General features: G+C 37.7%; 1 protein-coding gene across 1 annotated transcript in view; it reads left to right on the forward strand.

Annotated features, from left to right (window-relative positions):
• The window catches only part of Alg1 (ALG1, chitobiosyldiphosphodolichol beta-mannosyltransferase), a 238,764-nt gene that overhangs the window by 164,309 nt on the left and 50,653 nt on the right, over positions 1 to 23,802 (forward strand). Inside the window, exon 12 of the mRNA XM_090387354.1 lies at positions 14,645 to 14,759. Coding sequence (XP_090243480.1) covers positions 14,645 to 14,759 — 115 coding nt within the window. The remainder of the gene's footprint in view (positions 1 to 14,644; positions 14,760 to 23,802) is intronic.

Below are 23,802 nucleotides of genomic sequence, written 5' to 3' on the forward strand. Positions count from 1 at the left end.
TCAAAGAAGCTATAAAATTTTGAAAAGGATTGAAACAGTTGTTCATTATTGTGCTAATACTAAATTTTAGTAATAGTATTGGCAAAATTATGTAAGGAAACAAATTTAATCATCATCGTCGTCGGCCAAAAACAAAAAAATCACCCACTACATTTGCCCACTCCTAATAAATTTGTCCAAACCATCTTTTAATTTATTCAAACTATGCACTTCCATGACAAGGTAGAAGTTTGTTCCATGAATAAATTGCTCTCTGGCTGAAAGCAAATTTTCATATATCTGTTCTGAATGATCCTTTTTCAGTTTAAATTTATGTTCCCTTGTGAACATTGTCTGAGAAATGAGAGAGTAAAGATGCTATTAACTTTCAGTTTACTCAGTTCTTTTAAAGATTTAAACACTTTAATTAGGACACCACACAGATGTCTAAATTTCCAATTCTAAAATTTACAGAACCCTAGTTTTCTTGGTTAAGAATACCTTCTGTGCCTCAGACTAATCTCATTGCTCTTTCTGTACCCCTTCTAACTGCTCTACATCCTTCCTAAAATGAGGTTTTTAAACCTATGTGTTGTATTCAAGATATGATCTAACCTTTGCTTTTTATAATATGATAATTACCTCTTTATACCTGATGGCAAAGTTCCTGTAGATTAGTAATAGAATCCTGTAAGCTGTCCTAGTAGTTTCTCTGCACTGGAGTATTATTATTATTATTATTAGCCATATGGTGCAAGGAAGCCTGAGGCTTATGCTGCACCAGCCAAAGAAAATTTGAGTACCCTGAGAGAGAGAAAGAAGTAAGAGGAAATCACCAAAAAAAAAAAAAAAAAAAAAAAGAATGATGATATCTAGCTCAGGACCCTGGGTGTGCCAAGCCCATACCCACCTGTTGGGAGTCCCTGTGAGTATATTCTTTAATTTTTTTTTTTATAAAAATTAACGAATATATTCCAGACCGTTATTTTAAAGGTACATAATAAGAAAAGTCCGATGGATAAAAAGAAAAACAACATTAACAACGTGAAAAGTTTCACCTGATGGATCACGCATGAAATAACAGAGAAAGAAAATAATGTTAACTTGCTTGACTGTGTATTGTGTTCTCACCTTCGGAGGCGGGAACCGTATCTGGAACAAACGCAAAATGTGCGCTTGGCCTTTGAAGATAAATTTCATTTTTATTGGGAGTTAATAACCGTTGACAGACTGAAGCATGTACGAATGAAATATTTTGCAACACGTGCTGCCAGCATTTCGCAGTCATTGCCGCCATGTTAACAGTTTACTATCAACAGCAGTAATTCCGCATTTGTTTAAATATTAGATATTAAATAAGCAAATAGTCACTCATAGATGAAATCATAAGTTTACAAACATTATATAGAAAAATTTTAATTAACAGATAAACTCGCATTACTTGTAGCGTATATCTAAAGTATTAAGCCACTCATCTAAAGTGATAATGTTTTCCTCCTACGAGTTGGATCCACCGTAAAGATATACATAGAACAATAGTGAAGTAAGTTTGAATACGACTTATTTCATGTTTATAAAATAAGTAACTATCTAGTCAGATGTAATTAGAAATGATCCTTAATTTTATGGGGGGTTTTTTTAATTGTTTTGCAGTTGAAAATTTTGCCATTAATGTTGATTTTATTTTTATGATAAAGTTGCGAGAGAGGGAGGGTATTGCCACTTTCATAACCCCTTTTAGTGTTTTTGAGAGAACTTCAAATAACACTGCTCAGAGAACTTCAAATAACACTACAATTACCATATTGTCTTTTTCATTATCAGCAACCTTGAATTGCTGATAATGAAAAAGTGCTACCCAAATGGTATGCTCTTCTGCAAATGTTGCTATCATATATATAATTGCCATTTTTAGCCTATGTGCTAAGTTAGCATTAGCAGAGACATTTGATGCAAGAAAGCAAGCTTATGCAGCATCAGCTAAAAAAAAAAAAATAAAAATAAATAAATAAATAAAAAATAACCACTTCCACTTCACCCCTCTGTTCGTTTGAAATACCTGTCCAGCTGAGCCTTAAACTTATTTAGGCTATCAACTTCCACGACAAGGGATGGAAGTCTGTTCCACCAACCAACCACCCGCTGGCTAAAGGCAAATTTCCTCACATCTATCCTACATCCGTCTTTCCTCAATTAGAATTTATGCCCTCTCAGGTGATTATTCTGAGCAAGAGGAAGAATCCCATCAGCATTGAGCATGCTCAAACCATTCAAGGCTTTATACACCTCTATCAGATCACCTCGCTGGTGCCTAGTCTCCAGACACTGTAATTTGCAAAACTTAAGCCTTTCTTCGTAAGAGCACTGCTTTGTTCCATTCACCAATCTTGTTGCCCTTCTCTGTACTTGTTCCAGCATCTCTACATCCTTTTTGAAATGAGGCCTCCAGACCTGTATACAGTACTCTAGGTGTGGCGTGACCATTGCCTTATACAAGGGAATAATCACCTCCTTATCCCTGCTAGAAAAATTCCTATATATCATCGACAATACACCATGAGCTACTCTTGCAGATCGTCTGCACTGCTCAGAAAATTTCATATCTGCCTGCACAACCACCCCCAGGTCCCTTTCATTCTCTACCACTGTCAGTGTAGTACCACAGAGTTGATATGTTGCTCTTGAGTTGCTGTTTCCCATATGTAGTACTTTACATTTGTCAATGTTAAACTTCATTTGCCACCTCTCAGCCCATCTGCTCAACCTTTCCAGATCCTGTTGCAGTAGTGTCCTTGATAACCCTGCCAACCTTCGTATCGTCTGCAAACTTGGACATTAAGCTTGATATACCATTATCAATATCATTTATAAATACAGAAAACAATAATGGACCCAATACTGAACCCTGAGGGACTCCACTAATAACATTAGTCCACGATGAGCAGTGCCCATTGATTACCACTGTCTGTCTTCTCCACCTCAACCACTCTTTTATCCATAGCAGCAATTTGCCTCCAATGCCACACTGCTCCAATTTGTGCAGCGGTCTTCCATGTGAAACAGTATCAAAAGCCTTTCTAAGATCAAAGTATATAATATCAAAGTTATTCCCTGCATCCAGTTCTTTTGTGACTGCATCATAGTATCCAATCAAATTGGTCAGGCAAGACTTCCCCTTAACAATACCATGCTGTGTCTGAGCTATAACTGAAGTCTTGTCTAGATGATCCTGCAGTGATTCTTTAACCAGTGCCGCCATTAATTTTCCGGGAACAGAAGTTAAACTAACAGGTCTATAATTACTTTTGTCGCCCTTTAATCCTCCTTTGTGAATTGGGGTCACATTTGCACATCTCCAGTCCATGGGTACTTCCCCTGAGTCCAAGGAAGCTCTCATAATTATGGCTAAGGGTTTGCTTACTTCCTTTGCTGCCTCCATTAATATAACAGGATAGATTCGATCCACCCCAGGTGCCTTTCTTGTATTTATCTTCAACAATTTCTCCTCCACTTTCCTCTCAGTTATTACAAGATTCTCTAGCTTACTGCCAGAGTTGAATACACCTCTGGCATTCCCCCTCACAGAATAACTCCTCATGTGTGAATGTCGATGCAAAATATTCATTTAGTTTGTTAGCTACCTGAGCAGGATCATCAACAGTTGACCCATCGATATCAAGTGGACCAATCTGATTCATCCCCTTCCTTCTAGAGTTTACATAAGTAAAGAACTCTTTGCTGTTTTTCTTTGCATCCCTTGCCAAGGATTTCTCGTAATCTGCCTTCGCCTGCCTAACCTCCTTTGTAACTTGGTTACAGATCAACTTGTATCTATCATAGGCTTCTGTGTCACGGGTTAATTTGTATGTCTCCCATGCATTTTTCTTCTCTGCCATATGTCTCATTAGTTCATCTGACATCCACTTAGGCCTAAACCTTGAACAATATTTCTTAGTTGGTATGTAAAGCCTAGTAGCTTCCCATTTTGAATTTGCTGTTGGTAACATCATCAGTTGGTCTCACTGTATAGAATTTAAATACTGTCTCAGTCCATCCTAGTCGCCTTTACGAAAGCAATAACCCTTCCCTTTACCCCTAATGGTAGTTACCTCTTTGAGTAAATCCCACTTCAGCACACTGTGATCCCTGTCACCTAGTGGTTCGTTTACCTGCAGATTCTTAATGCATGAAGAATCATTACTGATAATCAAATCAAGAGTATTACTCCCTCTAGTTGCCTCCTGAACATGCTGATGTAGAAAACAATCATCCAATAAATCCACAAAAGCCTTGCTAGTGTGTGAGTGACCAGCCCCCAAATTCCAGTCAATATCTGGGAAATTAAAATCCCCCATTATAAGACTCTCTGATTTACTGGTCCACTCTATTTCCCTGTACGGTTTCATATTATACTCATCAGAGTCATTAGTCCTATAAAACACTCCTACTCTCAATTTTGATCTCCCAATGCTTATGTCACACCAAACTGACTCGACACTGCACTGTCCAGCGATGTCGACTGGCTTCACTTCCTTGGATTTAATGTATTTCTTAACCAATAGCATAACCCCTCCACCCTTCCTATCCTGTCTATCCTTTCTGTAGACATTGTACTCCCCAAATTCCAGTTCTGCATTCCTTATATCTGTGTGATATCACGTCTCTGAAATCCCCACAATATCTGCCTTTGATGTTTTGAGCAATACCTCAAATTCATCAAATTTATTTACTAAACTCCTAGCATTGGTGTACACACAAGTATACATGCACCTGTTCTTTTTCTTAGCTACCCTAACACAACCCATGTGTTTAATTGTACCCCAATGATTCCCAGCAGACTCTGAAATATCCTGCATCTTATTTTTCAGGATGCGGCTCATTCCAATAGAAGCAGTGCAAGAATCACTTTCACCTCTGCCAGTGGCTACTGTTAATCTATTAGTCCTTGTATCCCCCCAATCTAGCAGTTTTCCAAGCCACCTAACACTGCCTCGATTGCATCAGCAAACATTCTTGCACCCTTTCTATTTAAGTGTATCCCATCCCTGTAGAAGCAGTCTCTCCTGTTAACAAGTTTGTGTAGATCTGCTTCAAGTAGCATACCTTGACTAATGTCATTCACCAGCCTTGCCTACCTTTGTATCATAGCAAACTAAGACATCAAACTTAAAATACCTACATCAATATCATTAATATTAAACACAGTAAAAGATCTAGTACCAAGTACTGTGGTATGCCACTCATTAATATTATTTCATTGGATAAATTCCACATCAATGTGCTATGATCACTGCTGCCTTTGAGTAGTAGTTCTTTTACTTGAAGGTATGATGAACAACTGATGATATTCAAATTTTCTTTCCACACTAACAAAATCAGTTCAAAAATATTGCTTTCTCTTGATGTATCTCTTATACAGGGTGTTTCAGTTAAACGTTTCAGAACTTCTAATAGGGGTAGGGTACATCCTGACAACTCGAAATCATATAGCAATGTGGGGTCGGAAATGCTTTCCTGAAGCGGTGTTGTACACAGAAGCACCATAAAGAAAAGAGACCGTAAGTGAGAAATCGTTTTAATAATACATGAAAAGAAGCAAAAAGGTACATGGATTAAAGTAAGTGTTCGAAGTTTCTTCCACGGGCTACAATGCACGCCTCACATCTCCGACGCATGGACATCCGAACATTCTGGAATACTCCACGCGAATTTCGAATTTCTTGAACAAGAATGCCAAGTTAGTAGGATGGATGATTACACGAATGCAGAGTTAGCCGATATGCATTTGGCGTACGGGGCTGCAAATTGTAGTGGGCCAGCCGCACAGCGTTTGTACGCGGAACGATATCCGACGAGGCGTATTCCCAGTCATAATTTCTTTGCAAGACTGCACCAGAGGTTACCTGAGAGAGGTTCATTTGAAAGAGCTGACAGGGACAGGGTAAGAACAGCACGGACTCCAGCCGTCGAACAGAATGTGCTGCAGCATGTACAGGGGAATCCAAGAACGAGTACACGAAGTCTAGCAAACGCAGTCAGGGTTTCCCATTGCAGCGTCTGGAGGATTCTCCGAGAACAAGACATGCATCCGTTTCACGTGCAGCGTGTCCAGACACAGCAACCGGAGGATTATGCACCTCGTATTGCTTTTGCACAGTGGTACCTTGGAAAATGTGCTACAAATCCCCTTTTTCCTGCTGAAGTGTTGTTTTCCGATGAGACATCCTTCACAAGGGAAGGAATTTTTCAACACGCATAACGACCATATCTGGGCGGTCGAGAACCCGCATGCAATACGACGTCGTGCAGCACAGATTCGATTTTCGGTCAATGTATGGGCCGGTATTATGGGAGATCACCTCATCGGACCTTACCTGTTACCGTGTCGTCTAACCGGACCTATCTACTTGATCTTTCTGCAGCAAGTATTGCCACAACTTTTGAGAGATGAACAGATTTCTGCATCGACGCAACAGACAATGTGGTTCCAACACGATGGAGCCCCTGCCCATTATAGCGGAGATGTTCGTAACTACCTGGATGTCACATTTGGTCAACAGTGGATCGGACGTGGTGGTCCCGTGCGTTGGCCTGCTCGGTCACCCGACCTATCATGTCTTGATTTTTATTTCTGGGGTCATATGAAATCGCTAGTTTATGACAACCCTGTTGACAATGCTGAGGAGCTGGTTGCAAGAATCACAGTAGCTGCCGAAGAAATTCGAAATTCGCCTGGAGTATTCCAGAATGTTCGGATGTCCATGCGTCGGAGATGTGAGGCGTGCATTGTAGCCCGTGGAAGAAACTTCGAACACTTACTTTAATCCATGTACCTTTTGCTTCTTTTCATGTATTATTAAAACGATTTCTCACTTACGGTCTCTTTTCTTTATGGTGCTTCTGTGTACAACACCGCTTCAGGAAAGCATTTCCGACCCCACATTGCTATATGATTTCGAGTTGTCAGGATGTACCCTACCCCTCTTAGAAGTTCTGAAACGTTTAACTGAAACACCCTGTATATTGGTGTAAAAAGCGTCAACCACCAAATTCAGAAAGGTTCTACTCCTGAGCAAGCTGTTAACCCACAAGTATCAATTATTGTCTGGGAAGTTAAAATCCCCCATGATAAGATATTCTGGTTTGCTGGCCTATTCTGTTTTTTGCATAGTTATTTATTATACTTATCATATCATTTGGTTTATAACACACTCCTACTGTTATTTTTGTTTTCCCAATTTTATTATTCTAGACTGATTCATTATTACACTGACAACCCTATCTACTAGTTGTACATTTTATAATTTGTTCTTATAAACCAAGAGCATATCCCCATCCTGTTATGTCAAATTCTATATCCCCAGTATCAAAGTAAATAGGTGAAATCTTAGTAAATGCAACAAAAAAAATTTACAATTAGCTTTTTCATTACTCTTGTATTTAGTCTGTTTACAATAATTGTTAACTGTTATATTATATGTTAAACACAAGGAAAAACAAGGAATCTTTTAAAATAAGTGACCCTCAGTACTTTTTTGTCTTTGTTCAACATTTTTGCCTTCATTGTCCTCCTTTTAGTCTAGTTTTCTAAGTATACATTACCTTTTTGAGGTTATTGTTTCCTGTCTTGGAGGCATCAGATCAGCTAAACACAATGTTAAACACAAGGAAAAACAAGGAATCTTTTAAAATAAGTGACCCTCAGTACTTTTTTGTCTTTGTTCAACATTTTTGCCTTCATTGTCCTCCTTTTAGTCTAGTTTTCTAAGTATACATTACCTTTTTGAGGTTATTGTTTCCTGTCTTGGAGGCATCAGATCAGCTAATGAATAGGTTCCAGCCAATGGTATGTGTACCACTGGTAGAACCCTAATTGTACCAGATGGTATGCAAAAACATAAGAAAAAAATTTAAAATTAATTACAAATAGTAATGTGTAATTACAATTAGTAATTTGCTGAATTACTAAACCTAATGATGTATAAGTCAAACTAACAGTATTTTTATTAAAAAATCATGCTTGAATATCTGTCAACATTGGGTGCATGCAGTACTGAGTATGCAAAAGAATTAGTGTAGCAGGGAATAGTTGTAGGTTTCTTGTCAGCATAATATCTCCAAGAAGTTATGTCAAAGTCAGCTGTTTATATGGATCTGGAGATGGTGACTCACACTCGGTTCACCCATTCTAATTCCACTATTCTAGCTTGAGAAATTTTCTCTGATAACTTGTGAAACAGAAGAACAGACATCCTCTTAGGACATTCCCTATTTCAGGGGTGACCAACTTAATTTGTGATGTGATCTTTTTTTCTTCAAAATGTGCCGTGATCTACCATCTCAAGAATTTCATTGCACATGGTTAAAAAAGTTAATCAACACATACTGAAAAAATGTTGTTTATAAATTTTAAAATTACATACAATTCAGAATTCTTATTTTAAATTCACACATATTTAAATTTTTAATTTATGTGAAGTTTGTGTCTTCATGTCATCTGCCAAGTTTTCAAAATTGGAGGTATACTGGATAAGGATCTTCTGTATGCAAGTCCGTAAGAGTAGAGCGATTCTTCGTTTTTGTTTGTTTCAAAAACAAAAAGGCTGATTCACCTAGAGATGTGAAACCAAAACAGGAATTTAAAAGTTCAATTAATTTTTTTACATTTGGGTACTTTTCTCGGCAGTTTGCCGAGAAAATATTTCCAAAAGTCTTTTTCTGATGATCTGGCTTTTAAGAAGTTATCATTTTGCAATGTAATAATTTCATTTTTAAGTACTATTTTCTGCATGTGAAAAATATGAGAGATTTTTTCTGCAATTTGTTTCGTATCTAAGTCGACATTAAATGGATAAGAAATATATTGAACAACATTTTCAACATCAGTGTTTAATTAATTGCAGTTAATTTCGCATGACATCATATGTTTAGTTGAAACGTGGATGCAGGAATCTTTACAAGATGTTTTCCTTCTGCCGAAGAATCTCAGCTACACGCCATTCATGACATCAAGAATTAATCGTAGAGGTGGTGGGACAGCAATAATTTTATAATCCAAATTTAAAGTTTTGAACACATACAACTCTAATACTTTCAACTTTGAAGAAATTTCCCTACTAATTCAAGTTAAGGAATCTCTGCTTCAAATTTATAATATTTATATTCCGCCTGGACCTACTGATGACATCATTAATGAAGTAATAACCTGGATCACCACTGTTCTTAAGCCTCAAACTAACATCATTATAATGGGCGACTTTAACCTTCCCCTGCCCAAATATAATCTACAAATGAAGCTGCTGTCTGACTCATTTTTAGTTCTAGGAGCAAACAAAATCAATGTCCCTGTTACAAGAGGTAATCAAGCGCTTGATCTTGTATACTCTAACTTTCCACTGCATGAAAAACTTAGTATGAACATTACATTTAAATCTGACCACAAAAGTATAGAACTGCAAGCAACAATTTGCTGCGGGAATCCTCGCCCCCCTCTGGAAATCACTAAAAGAATATCATCAATTAAATTCCTTCAGAAAGAAAAGTTTTTGCACCTCTTAAAATACTACCCATGGGATTCTCTCAAAAATATTCCTATACAGGACGCCACCTTTCTTCTTATAAAATGGCTGAATCAACTGAAAACAGAGTCGGCATCCAAACTTGTTAGAATATCTTCTCACTCCAAACCTTGGTTCCAATCCCACCTGAAACCATACTTTAAAAGTAAGCAAAAATACCACAGACAGTGGAAGAAATACGGCACTTCATCAGCACACATAAAATATAAAAAGAGCAGAGCTTTGTTTCAACTCAAAAAAATTCAGTCATACAAAAATGATGTTATGTCCACGCTAAAGCACAATAAAAGAGCACTTTCTACAAAAACAACAGCTACCTTACAGCATGATCTAGTTGTTGAATGGATAAGATGCAATATGAAAACAAGCAGATCTGACATTTTCACTGAAGGTATACAAAACAGATTTATAGCATTTAATTCCTATGAACAAGCAGACAAAGTGCAACATGATGTGTCTCCGAATCAAGCCTTGCTAATTAACCAACTTGTGAACAAAAATACAGTTCAGCGTGCAGTTAACCAAATACGCCCTGATAGTAGTGAAGGCCCTGACGGCATCCCTGGTTTTATTATTAGATTGTCCAGCATATACATCATTGATTTGTTAGTGCATATCATTTCCAGGTGCATCTGCCAGCCATTCCTTCCAAGACAGTCCAAAACTTTCAGGATTACGCTGATTCCTAAAAAAGCTTGCAGAAATAACCATCCCAGCCATCGACCAATTGCTGTTTCGTCATTAATCACTAAAATTATTGAAAAAATCATGCTCCCATATCTTCAACATGCAATCTTCGCCAAGGCACCTGTCAATATGCATTTTGGTCCCAGAGGGCGCTCCACAACAACAAGCCTAGCTGACACCATTGTACGCATCCAAACTGCATTTCAAGACAAGGCACAATGCGACGTATTTTATTTTGACATCAAAGGTGCTTTCGACAACATAGATCTCAAAAAAGCTTTTCAAATACTAAAAAATCACTTTCTCGTTGACACAATGATTATTTCCTATCTTCAATACAGCCTAAATCGTAGACTTCTCCTCTTCCCCACTAATACTGACGATATTCTCGTCACAACCTCAACAGGCATTCCCCAAGGAGCCGTTCTCTCCAGTACGATATTTTCAGCATCTCTTCAACCACTTCTACAAGAAAATCCAAATCTACTGTCATATGCTGATGATTTAAAGTTATTTATAACCTCCAAAGCCAGTGATGATATTCGCAAAGTTATCAATGATGCGAACTCACAGATTTGTGAAATCATCAAGTACCTGAAAGATCTCAATCTGAATATAAACGCAAGCAAATCTGCTCAAATTACTTATTCCCTTCAGAAACAACCCAACCACATAGAAATAAAAATTGCAGATGTCCCAATCCCAAATGTTTACGCTCACAAAGACCTTGGAGTTGTTTTTGATAAAAATCTCTCCTTTAATGCCCACTATTTATATGTTGCTCAAAAAATTCAAAAAGCAAAATGGTTAATCAAACAAGAAACAGCAGCGATTCAAGACAGAAAAACAGTCATTAAGCATGTTCAAAGATGCATCTTTCCCATTCTGTCCTATGCTTCCGAAATCTGGTCTGGTGCTCCCCAAGTAACCGTCAAGAAATTCCTTGCCCTAGAATATTGGGTTCTTAGATGGCTCAATAGGAAGCTTCGCTTTCCCCATACAATATCCAGGCAACAGCTTTATAAAAACCTAAAAACAAAGCCTCTGCAAGAGATGATCAACGAGTCTGGAGTCATGCTTCTTGCAAAGATAATCACCTCTGCATGCGATTCACCAAATTTAGGCAATATAATAGCTGCCCCCAACAGGGAAAATACAAGAAACCAGCGATTCAAATCCAACCTCTCCAGGCTCAAACAAATGGACAGAATGTTCCCCAATGCATCTCTTCACCTCATAAATCATCACAACATTGATTGCAACAGTTTAATCAACTCTGAAGCCTACAGGAGTCAGATCTCCGATGAAATGAAGAAAAATAATCCAACCCAGTAATGGCAGCCGAAAGCTAAATGCCCTGTTCTGCAATTTTTTAAATTCATAACTAAAATTCCTAGCCATTGTTAATATCTATATAAAATTTGCTATGTACATATACTTTATATCATTTCCTCTGTATTCTTATCTGCCCCTAGCCATGTGCTGTGATGGCTTGCTGTATTTGCAATAAATGTTTATTTATTTATTTATTAATTAAGTATTAATTAACTTCCAAATCTCACTGTCTCAATTCAATAAACTAACGATCTTGACTAGGTCTATAAGCTACTTATAGAAAATAATTTGATGTAACAATTGGTCAATAAAGCAGCTAAATATGGCTAAAAAACTTTTTGTTCAGCGGAGCTGCAATTTGTAACGTGTGGATTTGATACCCTTACCGATACTTTTATGAAATTACAAGGCCGAGTAAAGAATAAATACACCAGATTAATCAGAAAATCACAAAATAATGCTATACTACTAAATTGAAATCACAAGTTTTAGAAAAACAATAATTTCAAATCAATAAATAAGAAAATCCACTTAGCGGCTTTGAACACATCATTGCTGCTATTAGACCATCAACATCCTTACAAACAGTGAGTTCACCTTTGCTTGATAGAATTTATGATAGTCTTTATTTCCGAGTATGAAATGTTGTCACTTTTACAGAATAATCTAGAATGTTCCACTGTTGGCCAAAATGGCCAAAAGTTCTGCCTTATTCTTTGGCAGTTCGAGATCCTGGTGAGGTCATTAAGCTCACTTTCTGTGATCTTATGTGGTTCAGAAAGATAAAGGTTTGGACAAAATGGTGGATCCCTTGATGTAAATGGATACTTCTTCATGTATATCAAGTTGATGTTCATTATTGTCTTCACCTTCATCAGAGTGTACAGAAAATTGGTCAGGTGGTTCCGGAATAGGTAGTGTACTTCACTGTGAGACACAGGATGAATTGCAGATGGTATATTTGGGTACGTCACTGTCCACCTTTTCTTCATTGTCATCCCTTTTCTGATAGGAAGCACCATACAGAAGTTAACAGTCTGTGACGTGATTTGTTGGCTCCCTCCATATCATGGGCACTGCAAGAGGCATAAAATATCCCTTTCGATTCACCCACGTATTGAATTTTGATGAACACGTAGTGCATCATAAGTGTGGAGCCCAGTTCTTGTCTTGTCTTGGTCGCCTACTTTACATCCAAAGTACAAGAAGTAGGCCTTTTTTATAGCTCGAGTTAAGAAATGCTTTCTTGAAGCTAATGTGACTTCCCCACATACATAACAGAAGTCATTCGGGGCATATTAATCATACACAGTGCCAACAGGGCTAGCCAGGTGGGTAAAGTGCCTGCCTGGCAACTCAAAGGTTGCGGGTTCGAATCCCGCCTCGGGCTTGGATCAGAGTAAAATGCAAAAACTTTGGGAGGTGCATTATGGCCGCAGAAGCTGATGCGCCAACAACTAACAAAAAAAAAAAATAAATAAAATAATCTTACACAACAAAAATACTGTGCAAAAAGTAGGAACCTCTCACAGAGAACAACCGTTAACTGAGAAAAAATCACCCAATACCCAGCTATATTTGAGGATTACTGCAATGGAGTTGAAGATGCATTTGAGGTCGCCTCATGTGAACTTATCACATGAGGTGACAGTTGCTGATCATGTGATAATAGCATGGTGGTACTGAAACTGCAGTGTTGCCATGCATTTTGCCCGAGAGCCGTAGTTGATAATGCAGAGTGACTCACTAATATTAGACCCCAACTGTCATTTGAAAAAAGAGCCAATCAACAAATTTTTATGTTCGGTAGCATGAAATTAGTCAAGATTGGGTATTTTCGATTTTTTAACATTTTACGTGTTGACCAGCATAATCAAAGCCTTCCTGTGCAAACATAGCATCAATATTTGAAAAATCAGAAAAAATTGTTCACTTTTTTTGATGAAAACTTTATTTTGTAGTCTTTTTTTGAACATAACTGTGAAAAATCCATGTTTTATAATTAAAAAAAATATTTTTTTAATTAATTTTTGAAATTAAAACTCGTGTCTAAATTTTAATTTAGACCTTTTGACAAGCAAAATGCAAATCAAAAACTGTGTGCTTCAACAAATGTATGCATTTAGACGTCAGCCTGTTAGTGACAGGAGCACTCACTGCATGAAACATGAAGCACATATATCAACAGCTTGATTCCAAACAAAGCAAGAGAGTGTTACCAATTGGCACAAGGTAGTAAAGCCAGTTTGCTATCAATAACTATGTGACAGATGTGAAAAATTCACGAACTACATTAAAACTAATGTAGTTCATTAAAATTAAAACTAACACATGCATATAATTAGTTTTAATGTAGTTCATGAATTTTTCTTAAATGTACAATAAGTAACAGAGATTTCTGAAATTTTTAGTGGAGAAATCAAAGAAAACATTTTCAAAAACAGCTATTAGGAGTTTCAGCTGCATGGATGAAGCAAGAATTTCTGAAATTTTGTTGGGGTCTCGTCAACCTCTCACACCTAACTCAGAGGTTAAGGTAAAATAAATAAATTTCACTCACTGTTTTGGACATTCCTTCTAATAATTTTTTCCCTCCAGAAAATCAACCCTTGGGAAGCCGTCTTGGACTCACTCCTGGTACAGAGTTAATTGTCCTGTCAGCAAACTGCTTTTCCAATCGTGGCTTAATGGCCACTTAGACATAATTTACCAGTCAATTGCTTTGATGCATGGTTTTATTCATTGAAGTTACTCCCAGGATTGCTGCTTTGGAATATCTTAATGTAACTTGATATAATAAATAAAAAAATTACCTGTTACGCAACTTGTAAATTGTGGAATGAATCCTGTAAATTTCCTTACCCAGTGCTTAAACTGACAAATCAGATATTTGGATAGATTTAGAAGATAAAATAGAAATAAAAACTCCTGTGTCACCAAATTATATATATTCAAATGATATGCTGGTTTTCCATCTTATATACAATTTTATATACATAAAATCCATTTGAAGGTATAAAGTGAATTGAATGAAATAGTTGTCATAATTTAATTTTTTTATTTAGGTAAAGGTCCATTAAAATCATATTACAAGAATCAAATAAAATCTCTAAACTGCCAACATGTTGAGTTTATTACACCCTGGCTTTCACCTGAAGATTACCCCAGGTTCCTAGGCAAGTTTTCATCCATTTTAATTATGTGTTTATTTCTCTCAGATAGTACACTTATTTCTTACTTTGGGAAGTTGAAGTATTATGTTAATGTCATTTAAAAAATTATTTATTTATGCATTATGTACTAAGGTTCCTTATTTTTTTCTGACTTAAATATCTGTTCCTAATTAGTAAGATTATCATAAAGTACAGAATGCTAATTAACAGATTTAAATTGTTACAGGAGCTACTTGAAGTTTTGTTATATCTCTCCACAAAATTTCATCTGAATAGAAATCCACACTGTTCAAGGAAGTTTAACAAATTTGATATCAACACCTATAACACTTACCAGTAATAAAGTTATGGGCCTCCTCCATTATTAGTATTGGGAGGAGTTAAACTGACTGTGACTAATCACAGTGATGCACTTTGTAAAGAAATCACTCTGAAACTGAAAAATAGTAGATTTGACTTCTAGCCAGCAGAATCATACTTTTGCTAAATGGCAAGTTGCAACTGTAAAATGTGTGTGGTTTTGTGGATTGTCGAAATATGACATCATAAAAGCTATATTCATGGCATTTCTGTTAATGCCTGAGTATATACCAAAATTGGAGAGTATTGTATATTATGTCATTCTGTGTGTTGTTGGTGGGGGGGGGCTCTTTAAATTGGCTATTACATCACACTTTTCATGGATATTTTATATCCACGAAATGCACTAAATGTAAATGATTTTTCTGTCTGTGGATTTCTGTTTCAGTTGTCTGCTAGACATCAACTGATTATGATTGTTCCAAGAAAAATTCTGTTGAAAGATTTTGCTCTCTTCAGAAATGTTGAGCCAAAGTTTTGTTTATAACAACAGTCAGAGCTTTGTTTATACTGTCTAGAGCATTTCCAAAGCTTTACCAGAAAGTGAATAGCTCAGTCTTTTTTGGTTGAATACTCTCACACACTCAGCACTACTATAAGAAATAGTTAACATGCCAAGAATGACATGGGATAATTTATTATATTTCCTTTAGCCTTATCATTGCTAAAGGAATTTGAAATTTAAAGACCAATGTATATCAATTCTTTGTTTGTGTGTTTTTTTTTTTTTTTCTTCATAATAGTATCTACAACTACTGAAACTGAACTCATTTGGAAAACATTCATTACTTCATCTGTTTCTTTAATGACACCAAGCTGTACCAGAAATTTGTCCACCAAAAATTTCAAATTTTAAAATGATGGATATCTTGCTGACACTTGATAAAATGTTTTCTACTTCAGCTTATAAGTATTCAATGGGAAGTTCTGCACAATGTAATCACATCAGTGATTTATTTTTTTTATTATTATTAGCTATATGGTGCAAGGAAACCTGAGGCTTATGCTGCACCAGCCAAAAAAAAAATTCCCAAGTTAGCCTGTGAGAGAGAGAAGTAGAAGGGAATCACCAAGGAAGAGAAGAATGATGATATCCAGCTCAGGACCCTGGGTGTGCCAAGCCCATACTCACCAGATGTGAGCCCCTGGGGTTAATTTAGGCTATCAACTTCCACAACAAGGGATGGAAGTCTGTTCCACCAACAAACCACCAGCTGGCTAAAGGCAAATTTCCGCACATCTATCCTACATCTGTCTTTCCTCAATTTGAATTTATGCCCTCTCAGGTGATTATTTTGAACGAGAGGAAGAATCCCATCAGCATTGAGCATGCTCAAACCATTCAAGGCCTTATACACCTCTATCAGATCACCTCGCTGGCGCCTAGTCTCCAGACACTGCAACTTGCAAAACTTCAGCCTTTCTCCGTAACAGCACCCCTTCGTTCCATTCACCAATCTTGTTGCCCTTCTCTGTACGCGTTCCAGCAGCTCCACATCCTTTTTGAAATGAGGCCTCCAGACCTGTATACAGTACTCTAGGTGTGGCCTGACCATTGCCCTATACAAGGGAACAATCACCTCCTTATCCCTGCCAGAAAAATTCCTATATATCACCGACAATACACCATGAGCTACCCCTGCAGCCCATCTACACTGCTCAGAGAACTTCATCTCCGCCTGCACAACCACCCCCAGGTCCCTTTCATTCTCTACCACTGTCAGTGCTGCACCACAGAGTTGATACGTTGCTCTGGGGTCGCTGTTTCCAACATGCAACACCTTACATTTGTCAATGTTAAACTTCATCCGCCACCCCTCAGCCCATCTGCTCAACCTTTCCAGATCCTGCTGCAGAAGCACAGTGTCAGTAGTGTCCTTGACAACCCTGCCAACCTTCGCATCGTCTGCAAACTCGGACATTAAGCCTGATATACCATCATCAATATCATTTAAAAATACAGAAAACAACAATGGACCCAACACCGAACCCTGAGGAACTCCACCAATAACATTGATGTCCATTGATTACCACTCTCTGTCCTCTGCCACCCAACCATCCCCCCATCCATTGCAGCAACTCACCTCCAATGCCACACTGCTCCAACTTGTGCAGCAGTCCCCCATGCGCAACAGTATCAAAAGCCTTTCTAAGATCCAAATATATAATATCAAAGTTATTCCCTGCATCCAGTTCTTTTGTGACTACATCATAGTATCCAATCAAATTGGCCAGGCAAGACCTGCACTTAACAAAACCATGCTGCGTTTGAGCTATAACTGAATTCTTGTCTAGATGATCCTGCAGTGCTTATTTAACCAGTGCCTCCATTAATTTACCTGGAACAGAAGTTAAACTAACATGTCTATAACTACTTGTGTCAGCCTTTGATCCTCCTTTGTGAATTGGGGTTACATTTGCACATCTCCAGTCTACTCAGGGTACCTCCCCTGAGTCCAAAGAAGCTCTCATAATTATGGCTAGGGGTTTGCTTACTTCCTTTGCTGCCTCCTTTAATATAACTGGATAGATCCCATCCACCCCAGGTGCCTTTTTTATGTTTATCCTCAACAATCTCTCCTCCACTTTCCTCTCAGTTATTACAAAATCATCCAGCTCACTGCCAATGTTTACTTTACCTACATCATTCTCCTTCCTGAATAACTCCTCATGCGTGAATGTAGATGCAAAATACTCGTTTAGATTGTTAGCCACCTGAGCAGGATCCTCAACTGTTGAACCATCAATATCCAGTGGACCAATTTGATTCATCCCTTTCCTTCTTGAGTTTAAATAGGTAAAGAACTCTTTTCTGTTTTTCTTTGCATCCTTTGCCAAGGATTTTTCGTAGTCTGCCTTTGCCTGCCTAATCTCCTTTGTGACTTGGTTACAGACCAACTTATATCTATCATAGGCTTCCAATGCCACCCATTAATTTGTATGTATCCCATGCATTTTTCTTCTCTGCCATATGTCTCATTAGTTCATCTGACATCCGTTTAGGCCTAAACCTTGAACAATATTTCTTAATTGGTATGTAAAGCCTAGTAGCTTCCAAGATAAGTTCTTTGAATGCTTCTCATTTTGAATTTGCTGTTGGTAACATCATCATTTGATCCCACTGTATAGAATTTACTATTGTCTCAGTCCATCGTAGTCGCCTTTACGAAAGCAATAACCTTTCCCTTTACCCCTAATGGTAGTTATCTCTTTGAGTAAATCCCACTTCAGCACACTGTGATCACTGCCACGTAGTGGTTCCTTTATCTGCAGATTCTTAATGCATGAAGAATCACTACTGATAATCAAATCAAGGGTATTACTCCCTCTAGTTGCCTCCCGAACATGCTGATGAAAAAAAACAATCATCCAATAAATCCACAAAAGCCTTGCTAGTGTGTGAGTGACCAGCCCCCAAATTCCAGTCAATATCTGGGAAATTAAAATCTCCCATTATAATACTCTCTAATGTACTGACCCACTATTTCCCTGTACAGTTTCTTATTATACTCATCAGAGTCATTAGGCCTATAGCACACTCCTACTCTCAATTTTGATCTCCCAATGCTTACATCACACCAAACTAACTCAACACTGCACTATCCAGCGATGTCGACTGGCTTCACTTCCTTGGATTTTATGTGTTTCTTAACTAATAGCATAACCCCTCCTCCCTTCCTATCCTGTCTATACTTTCTGTAGACCTTGTCCTCCCCAAATTCCAGTTCTGCATTCCTTATATCTGTGTAACACCACGTCTCTGATATCCCAACAATATCTGCCTTTTATGTTTTGAACAATACCTCAAATTCATCAAATTTATTTACTAAACTCCTAGCATTGGTGTACACGCAAGTATACAAGGATTGGCGAGAAACATCCACGCTTGCGATTTTGTCACCCCTCTCCCCCCACCCACTGAGCCCTGTTTTGACTGGGAAAGATAATTTTAGTCACGCCCATGTTTTTTTATGGCGGAAAATGTTCACGGCGCTTTAAAATTCACATTTTTTTAGGTTTCATTTTATATTAAATCAGCGACTGCGAATACACGAAACCGCGAATAGTGGGGGTTTACTGTATTTGGATTTCAGGAAAGTTTTTGACACTGTTGCGCACGGAAGACTACTGCACAAACCGGAGCAGAATGGCATTAAGGGCAAGTTGCTACAATGGACAAAAGGATGGCCGAGTGGGAGAAGACAGAGGGTGGTAATCAATGGGAGCTGCTCTTCGTGGACTAATGTTATTAGTGGAGTCCCACAGGGTTCGGTGCTGCGTCCACTGCAATTTTGTATATTTCTCAATGATACTGATGAAGGTATATCAGGCCTAGTGTCGAAGCTTGCAGACGACACAAAGGCTGGCAGGGTTGTCAATGACAGTAATGGCAGTGTGCCACCGCAACAGGATCTAGAAAACCTGGGCAGATGGGCTAAGAAGTGGCAACTGAAGTTTAACCTTGACAAATGCAAAGTACCGCATATGGGAAGAAGCAACCCAAAAGAAACGTACCAACTGTGTGGCACTACACTTAAAGTGGTAGAAAATGAAAAAGACCTGGGAGTAATTGTGCAGTCAGACATGAAGCCCTCTGAGCAATGCAGACAAGCTGCCAGGGCAGGTCATGGGGTTTTGTCAATGATATAGGAATTTATAGGAATTTTGCTAGAAAGGAAAAGGAGGTGATTGTCCCTCTGTACAAGGCAATGGTCAGCCCATGCCTTGAGTACTGCGTACAGGTCTGGAGGCCTCATTTTCGGAAGGATGTAGATTTGCTTGAGCATGTACAGAGAAGAGCAACAAGATTGGTGAGGGGAATGAAGGGATCCTCTTACCAAGAGAGGCTTAAGTTCTGCAAATTGCAGTGGCTGGAGACTAGGCACCTGCGCGGTGATCTGATTGAGGTGTTAAGGCCTTGCATGGGTTGAGCACGTTGAATTCTGATGGGATCGTTCCACTTGTTTAGATTACGAACCTAAGGGGACATAAATTCAAATTGAGAAGACAGATGTAGAATAGATGTGCGGAAATTTGCCTTTAGCCAGCAGTGGTTAATTGCTGGAACACTCCTGCATCACATGACACTACTACTTGTCCAAGTTCAGGCAATACTATTTTCTTCCACTCTGAACTCTATGGAAATGAGATAGTAGTAGTAGTTGCATGTGATGCAAGAAAGCAAGTGTATGAGCCTATGCAGCATCAGCCAAAAAAAAATAGTTGTGCAAGAATCACCTTCCCTTCTGCCTGCGGCTACTTTTAACCTTTTAGTCTGTGAATCCCCCCAGGCTAGCAGTTTTCCGACCCACCTAACACTGCCTCGATAGCATCAGCAAATATTCTTGCACCCTTTCTATTTAAGTATATCCCATCCCTGTAGAAGCAGTCTCTGTTAACAAGCACAGACCACGCTGAAAAAAAATTCTATCCCTTAAGCCTTGCACATTCCCTCCACGGCCAAATTGATTGATAAGGCTCTCATCATGTACTCCAGCCTATTGTGTCTGGGCAGAATTGTAGACACCTTCAAATTTAACCCTGACTCACGACTTTTTTGCCACATTGACCTGTACTTATTAAGTAAATCTGCAGATCTGCTACTCTTAATGTCATTGGTGCCAAAGTGTACAACAATATCACCTTTTGTAATTCCCCTGTAATTTATAAAATTCAGTAAGCGCCCTCCTAATATTTCATTTTGTGTTTTTGTCCTCTCTGGAGGCATTCAAAATTTACCACCATAGTTTAACATTAGATTTTTCAGTACTTGTATATTATCCTGACATCAAAGTAAGTTACAAGTAAGTTTAACCTAACCAGTGTATATTTAATAAATATAATTCTAGTTAAACAACAATGGTTGCGTTTATTAAATCTCGAGAAAACATTATAATGAAAACAAAATATAATTAAAAAACTAACCAAATATATTACGTGACAGTAAAACTTAGTTAATTAGAAAATATAGAACACTTCCATAACCAGCATTTTGTTCACAGGCCAGTAAACGCAAATACCACACACCCGGCAACCCTAGTTCGAAAACAAATATCAATTCAAGGATACGATTTATGTAACTGTCCAACGTCGCTGCCATCGACAATCTATAATCATTTACCGTTCAACTTAAAAATAAAACAAACAACACAATAACTAATATACATTCAAGACGAAATAAATATTTCAACCACCGTTATGTTCTCAGTAAAACATGCCTTATATCGATAAACTACTTCCTCACTCAATAAAAGAACAGGATCTTTTCTGGTTTAGATATGCCATGACCTTGACATTAGAAATTCCTATGACTAAGTCAGAATCATAAATATTTGTCAATTCTGTTTTTATTATTTTGAGAATGGTTTGGTTTATTTAATAGTTCAATTAATTCTTTGATTATATTATTATATGACTGATTATATTACTTGTATTATTATATAAATTTCATTACAGAATGACCTTTACATTTGTATTATTTGAATTTGAAGTGCTAGTTAAGTCATCACATACAGACATTCTGGGGATATCAGAGATGTGGTGTCACTCAGATATAAGGGATGCAGAATTTGAATATAGGGTGTACAGAAAGGACAGGAGGGGAAGAAGGGTTATGGTCTTAGTTAAGGAATTAAAATTTAAGGCAGTGAATCCAATTGACATTGGTGGCCTATGCAATGTTGAGTCAGTTTGGTGTGACCGAAGCACTAGGAAAACAAAAATGAGAGTATGACTGTGAGTACAGTGAACTAATCACTGTGAGTACAGTGAACTACCTATACAGAGAAAGAGAGTGGACCAGTAAATCAGCATGTTTTAGAATTGGATATTTTAACTTTCCAGATATTAAATGGAACTTGTGAGTTAGTCACTCACACACTGGCAGACTTGTAAATTTATGGTTGACTGCTATCTACAGCAGCATGCGAGAGAGAGAGAGAGAGAGAGAGAGAGATTCTTGATCTGAATTATCAGCAGTGATTCTTCATGCATTAAGAATCTGCAGATAAAGATTCACTAGGCGGCAGTGATCACAGTGTATTGATGTGGGATTTACTTAAAGATGTAGCTATCTAGGGTAAAGGGAAGGGTTTTTGCTTTCATAAAGGTGACTACAGTGGAACCAACTGATGATGTTACCAACAGAAAATTCTAAATGGGAAGCATTCAAGGAATTAATCTTGGATGCTACTAGGCTTTTCGTACTAACTATTATTATTATTATTATTATTAGCCATATGATGCAAGGAAGCCTGAGGCTTATGCTGCACCAGCCAAAAAATTTTCTGAGTTACCCTGAGAGAGAGAGAGAGAGAGAGAGAGAGAGAGAGAGAGAAAGAAAGAAAAGAATAACCAAGAAGGAGAAAGATGATGATATCCAGCTCAGGACCCTGGGTTTGCAAAGCCCATACTCACCAGATGTGAGCCCCTGGGGTTGATCTACAAGATATGGATGAGGGGGACTTTAAATAGGTAGAAGGGTATATCAGACTGATTAGTTGTATCTAATTTTGGGACAAAATATCTTCTTATCGGGAAAGATATAGAATTTTAAAGATTTTGTGATTTAATTAGTAAAGGCCTATACAGCTATTATCAATGGAGGAAGAAGTCTTGTAGTGCTCCTTATATGGTTGTTAGTCTCTTCTATCTGTTTATGCAGCGGCATCGCTGCATAAACAGATAGAAGTGATATAATATCATTAAAAAAAAAAAAAAATTGTCAGATACACACAGGGGTGATCTCACGTGATAAAATTTGTGGTGTTGAATTGGAAGGTGTTGCAGGTTTTACAAATTTTGAAAATAGTGCTAGGAGTCTAATCTCACTGTTGGTAGAGAGAACACTAAATCTTCAAATTTCAAACAAATTAAGGAAGAATTGGAATTCTTTTGGGTAAGCTGGAATTTTATGAACCAAGTATATCACAAGGTAAATTGTCAATGAGTGTAAATAAACAATCTTCTGAGGCTTCTGTCTCCAGAAGTGTAGGTGAGAAAATGTTGGAATGGGGGGGAAGGTCTCTCAGGTAATGCTATCATGTTGGCAGAATTGGATAGTGAGAATGGTAGGAATGATAAGCACATTGCACTTTTGACGCCACATAGACCACATGAATATCCTATCAAAACACATCATCAAAGGCAGAAATGCTATGGTGGGGAAGAAAGTTCAGTTTGATTGCTGTATTCATTGTGCAGTAGACTCCCCTCTCTGCCATAACATTGCTTAGCCCTGCCCCCAAAAGCTGCAGGACACTTTATAATTACAATAGCATCTGTCAGGAACCAATTCAGGCGAACTTATTCACGGCCTGCGATCCACTTGTCTTCTTCGCAATATACAAACAAAGAATTAGTCGCAAGTAGACAGTTTGTTTGAGACACTATCAAGAGATGGTTTGTGTGAAAATAAAGGGAACCTGAAAACCATAAAATGAAAATGCCGACACTTGAAATAGTGGCTTTGAGTTACAATTTGTGCAGCCAGAAATATTTCCCATTTAATTATTTTGAAAATTGTCTTTTGAATTTCAGTGATTTATTTTTGCCATGTACCACATAACAAGTACCACACTTAGTTGATGTGATTTTTTTTGTGTTGTGTTTATTTTACGTAAATTTATTGAATTCATGTTTTATAATTACAACATTGTGTAAACTGATAATATGGCCCCTAAAGAGCGCAG

This window comes from Mastigoproctus giganteus, chromosome 13 (assembly GCF_048544385.1).
Source record: "Mastigoproctus giganteus isolate SK-2022 chromosome 13, ASM4854438v1, whole genome shotgun sequence".
Lineage (NCBI taxonomy): Eukaryota > Metazoa > Arthropoda > Arachnida > Uropygi > Thelyphonidae > Mastigoproctus > Mastigoproctus giganteus.